We start from the raw sequence: 4,583 nt of genomic DNA on the forward strand, positions 1-4,583 counted from the left end.
CTAACCGGTTCCGACAGAGTAAAACTTATCACAACCACCTCCATGACAGGGCAACAAAACAATCTCAACACTATTAGGCACGATGATCATGATGGTGAGTAACTTAGACTGGTAATGTGCATATCTTATTACCACTTTCACAGTGGGTAGTGTTGTATGTGTGATAACATAGACATTTATTTATTACTTTGTACAATCATTTTTCATCTGGAAGTGCTATCTGATGGTAACATAGTAAGTTACTCCACTTGTCTGTCTTCTCTTTAATTACTTGTGACATTATCTTTTTATTTTTGTCTATGTGGCATGCATGTTACTAACCATGCTACTCCTAACATGAGTATTCTAAGCCATCATGAGTATTCTAAACCATGTTACTAACCGTGCCTTAGATTTGTGAAACACCATCATAAAGAATAGCCTTACAAAAGTAAAGCAACACTTATTACTGTTTTCTTATAAAACAATCACTCCTCCTCTACCGAAACAAAACTAACTAGTAGACTGCCAAGCACCAACTTCCTACCCTCAGCAAGAAGTCACCCGGCAAGTCGAAGGACCGTTGGTGTCAGCCTTTTCTCCTACTAATGATTTCATCTGCAACCCCATCATCAACGTTCAACTTAAGATTTAAATTTTTAACAAAGTCCACTGATACATTTTGACCGCTACTTTCAATATATCCGGGGCCTCTATCATAAATTCTAGCTGGGATATAAGTTTATGTTAGAGGCCATGCTTCTTCTTTCTTCATCGCGTCCTAGCCGTCGTGGTCTGACTTGATGCTTCCACCAACGACAACAATCTCTGCAACGGTCTGCATCCTCCTTCACCTTCGTCCATCGATCTTCGTTCATCGACGGCCTCATCAGCGACTATGCCTTTATGGACTCGTTGATCCTTGTCTGGTCATGGATTCCTACTGTGGAGCTGCTCGTCTGATGATGCACATTCACTGTTTGCCGGAATGCCTCAATAAAGCGCGCGTGGTGGCGGCAAACAATGAGTCAATGATGAACATCATCCATGATGGAAGCGGCTACGAAGACAAGCAAGCCGATGATTCACGGCCGGAGCAAGAGTCATAGTGATACACCAAGGAGGCGGACTTTGAGCCGGACGGCCACTGGCCATGGGCGCTGTCCCAAAGAAGAAGAGGGGAACCACGAGCTAGCTAGCAAAGGAAGACAAGGGCATGATCCATAATCACTATATGAACTCACTAGCCCATCGATGGTACATAATTCAAGAGGCCGCTAACAAGCTTTGCGTCTCATACAAACAAGTGCAAACCCACTGTCCAAGTGGCGCGTCATTCCTCGAGCTCGTAATATTTAGCTTGTTTCTCTATGTGTTGGTCATTTGATTGATTTACTCAATGTTGTAACTTGTTGACCATGTCCTTTTCTTCCTTTGATAGCCCACACGAGCGTGCACATTGTAGCACAAGACGACAGAGAAGAAGCACTTTGTATTTTGGCATTGTTGGACGAAGTTGAACGTGCAAAGCAAGTGGCTTGACACCATTTCCAACTCCCTAAAGACCACCGTGGTCAATGAAGATAAAGGTGGTGATCCAACAAAAGAAGGGCATGCTCCGGACACCCATGTGCCTATGAACCGTGGGAGAAAGTGGGAGGTGGGGAAAGAGAAGCGGGAAGGGATGGCGGCCAAGATGATGGAGAAGTTCAAGATCATCGTGGTAAAAAGGAAGGAAGCAAAGAAGGACACAAAGGCGGAGAGGTTCGACATGTTCATGGACATGCAAAATAACATGTTCAAACTCGAGAAGACAAAGATTGCTATCAAGGCCGAAGCCGAGGCATGAAAGATGCTATTCGTGAAGGCAGCGAACTTGAATCTCAATGCGAGAAAGAGTTCCATGCTAGCATGCACAAACACTTTTACTCAAAACGATGATGAAAAGGAGGCTGAAACTTGAGGTCTTTGGAACTGACAACTAAACTGGGTTTTTTAGATCGATGGACGTATAAAACTCGATGAACATCACGTGCTTTTGTTGGTAACTATTTAAATGAGTGGTTAAATTGTTGTTCATCTTAATTTGTCAAATGGAAGAGGCCGGACAAGGACGAATGTTTGATGACTCTGACATTATAGGACTTGGTTGAATGGCGTATTTTGGTCCGAACATTGTCCGCCGGGTGTACTGGGAGAGTGGGGTTTGGGTTGAAGATGCTCTAAGTAGAGACACGGGCATCACATATGACGACCTATAGATTTATTCGTTTTGCTATTCCTCATGTGGCTGAATTTTTTGCATGCGTCAGCCACTTTTTTGGGGCGTGTCAGACCTCACCGGAGAAGAAGAATCCTTTTAGGAGGAAGCAGCAGCCCAATGATCTATTTTAACGGACCCATTATCTATCTTACGAGTGGGGTGCAGCCCAATGATCTATTTTAACGGACCCATTATCTATCTTACGAGTGGGGTGCAGGGGATGGCCGGAGTTGTTCATCGGTGACGCGGTGCTTAGAGGGATGGCCAGGACGATGACTAGTACGGCCGTGGTGGGAGGGCGGGGTGGCGATAGCCGCCGGTGGGGTGGAGGCCAACGGCTACGTGATGAAGAAGCTGGAGACTGAAGATGAACAGCGCCAGACCTATTTTCAACTGTTGGACGAAGATCGGACGGTGCAACTTTTTTCAGGGACCGTGTATGGATTATGTACACCCACGGTATGGTAGGGTGTGTACTTGCTTGGATCGTGGCGGGTGTTGAGAAATGTTGTCGAAGCTGGGCGTGCTGTGTTGTCGCCTTCGCAGTTGTACCCTTGCAGATTTAACACCACTTGAAAAGTAAGCAAACGTACACGAACACAATAAACCAAAGAGGGCTCGAGAAGTCTACGGCAAGCATCGGCAGACGTCCTGCCGTGTCCTGTCCTAGACTTCTACAGCTAGCTAGAGCAGTCAAATAAAAAACACTTGCCCTAGAGAACCCTGCCATCACCCACGTACAGTCGTACACACTGACGCGCACATTTGCTACACTGCACGGTACATATACGTACACACGCCACGGCAACACACGACATGGGACATGCACAGTCATGTGCACCACACACACACGTATGTACGTACGCGGACGCATGCATAGCGCGCTTCGTACGTTACGTTAGCTAGCTACGAAACCCCTAGCTTTGCTAGCTAGGCGAGCTACAAACAAACCTCTAGCTTAGCCTCACTGGAACTCGGCGAACAGGCCGTCCGCCGGCGGGTACAGCGAGAACCCGCCGTGGAACAGGCCCAGCTCCTCGGCCGCCATGTCCAGGAACACCTGGTACTCCTCCGCCGTCACGGCCGTCGTCACGTTGGACGCTGCCGACGAGTCGTCCCCGGGCGGGGGCAACGGTGCCGCTGCTGGCTGCGCCGACCCTTCGCGCGGCGCCGAGCCCGCCGACTTGCGGCGGAATGTGTCCCCGACCTCGGAGTTCCAGAGGCGCAGGAAGACGTCGGACGGCGCGTCGGCCCCGTGCTCGCCCCCGGCCGCGGCGGTGGAGGAGGAGGAGGAGGCGGTCACGCTGGTGGTCGCGGCGGAGGTGGAGAGCATGGAGAGGCGCGCCTCGGCCTCGAGGCGGGCGGTCTCCCACTGGGCCGTGTGACGCGCGGCGAGGCAGCCGGCGCCGACAGACGCGCCCGGGCTGGCCAGGGCGGGGTGCTGCTCGCCGACGAGCGCCGCCTGGCGGAGCTGCTTCTTGAGGTTGGTGTTCCAGTAGTTCTTGATCTCGTTGTCCGTCCGGCCGGGCAGCTGCGCCGCGATCATGGACCACCTGGTTGAGAAGAGAAGATCGAGCACCACGATAGAACGGCGTCAGAGCGTCGGCTTTGGATGCACATGGTCAGCGAGACGCAGATGGCTTAATAAATGGCATCGTTCGTCGATCATTCAATGAGCATCCTCATTCAGTACGTGCAAAGATACGCACGTACGTACGTACGTACTATACTGTAGTAGCACGAAATGTGTTAATGGTAGTAGGAGTAGGAGGAGCACTGACTTGTTGCCGACGATGGCGTGGAGCTGGAGGATGGACTTGTGCTCCTCGGCGGTGAAGGGCCCGCGCTTGATGTCCGGCCGGAGGTAGTTCGTCCACCGCAGCCGGCAGCTCTTGCCGCACCGGTTCAGCCCTGCAAGCACGCGCCTCAGCAAAATCGCCCAAGGAAATCATGCCTTCGCTTCGCTACACGATTTCAAAGGAGGGAGAAAACTAAGAGCGATGCATGCATGGGGATGGCTGTTGGCCGGCACGTACCGGCGAGCTTGGGGAGCATGCGCCAGTTGCCGGGGGCGTTGGCCTGGACGTAGTCGACGAGGAGCTTGTCCTCCTCCGGCGTCCAGGGCCCTTTCTTCAGCCCCTGCCTGCTCTCGCAGCAGGGCGTCCTCCCCATGGCGCCGGCGCACCACCAGCACCGACGAAATGTACACGCTCACCGCCGACCAGATCCTCGACGTATCCACCACCGGAGTAGGAGAAGTGGCAGGCAGCGAGAGTGAGCCTGGGCGGTTGGCGACACAGACAGGGAGAGCAGCAAGACGGGACGTGGGCAATCAATGCGG

The 4,583-nt window shown here is 51.8% G+C and overlaps 1 protein-coding gene across 1 annotated transcript; it reads right to left on the minus strand.

Moving 5' to 3' along the window:
* Positions 1-2,901: 2,901 nt before the first annotated feature.
* Positions 2,902-4,544, minus strand: LOC119359700 (transcription factor MYB17-like). The gene is made up of 3 exons (XM_037625804.1): positions 4,279-4,544; positions 4,024-4,153; positions 2,902-3,795 (listed from the first exon to the last, which is right to left on the minus strand). Exons 1-3 carry the CDS (start codon positions 4,412-4,414, stop codon positions 3,207-3,209), a joined length of 855 nt encoding a protein of 284 aa, XP_037481701.1. The 5' UTR covers positions 4,415-4,544; the 3' UTR covers positions 2,902-3,206.
* Between the last annotated feature and the right edge of the window lie 39 nt (positions 4,545-4,583).

The sequence above is a fragment of the Triticum dicoccoides genome, chromosome 2A (genome assembly GCF_002162155.2).
Source record: "Triticum dicoccoides isolate Atlit2015 ecotype Zavitan chromosome 2A, WEW_v2.0, whole genome shotgun sequence".
Taxonomy (NCBI): Eukaryota; Viridiplantae; Streptophyta; class Magnoliopsida; order Poales; family Poaceae; genus Triticum; species Triticum dicoccoides.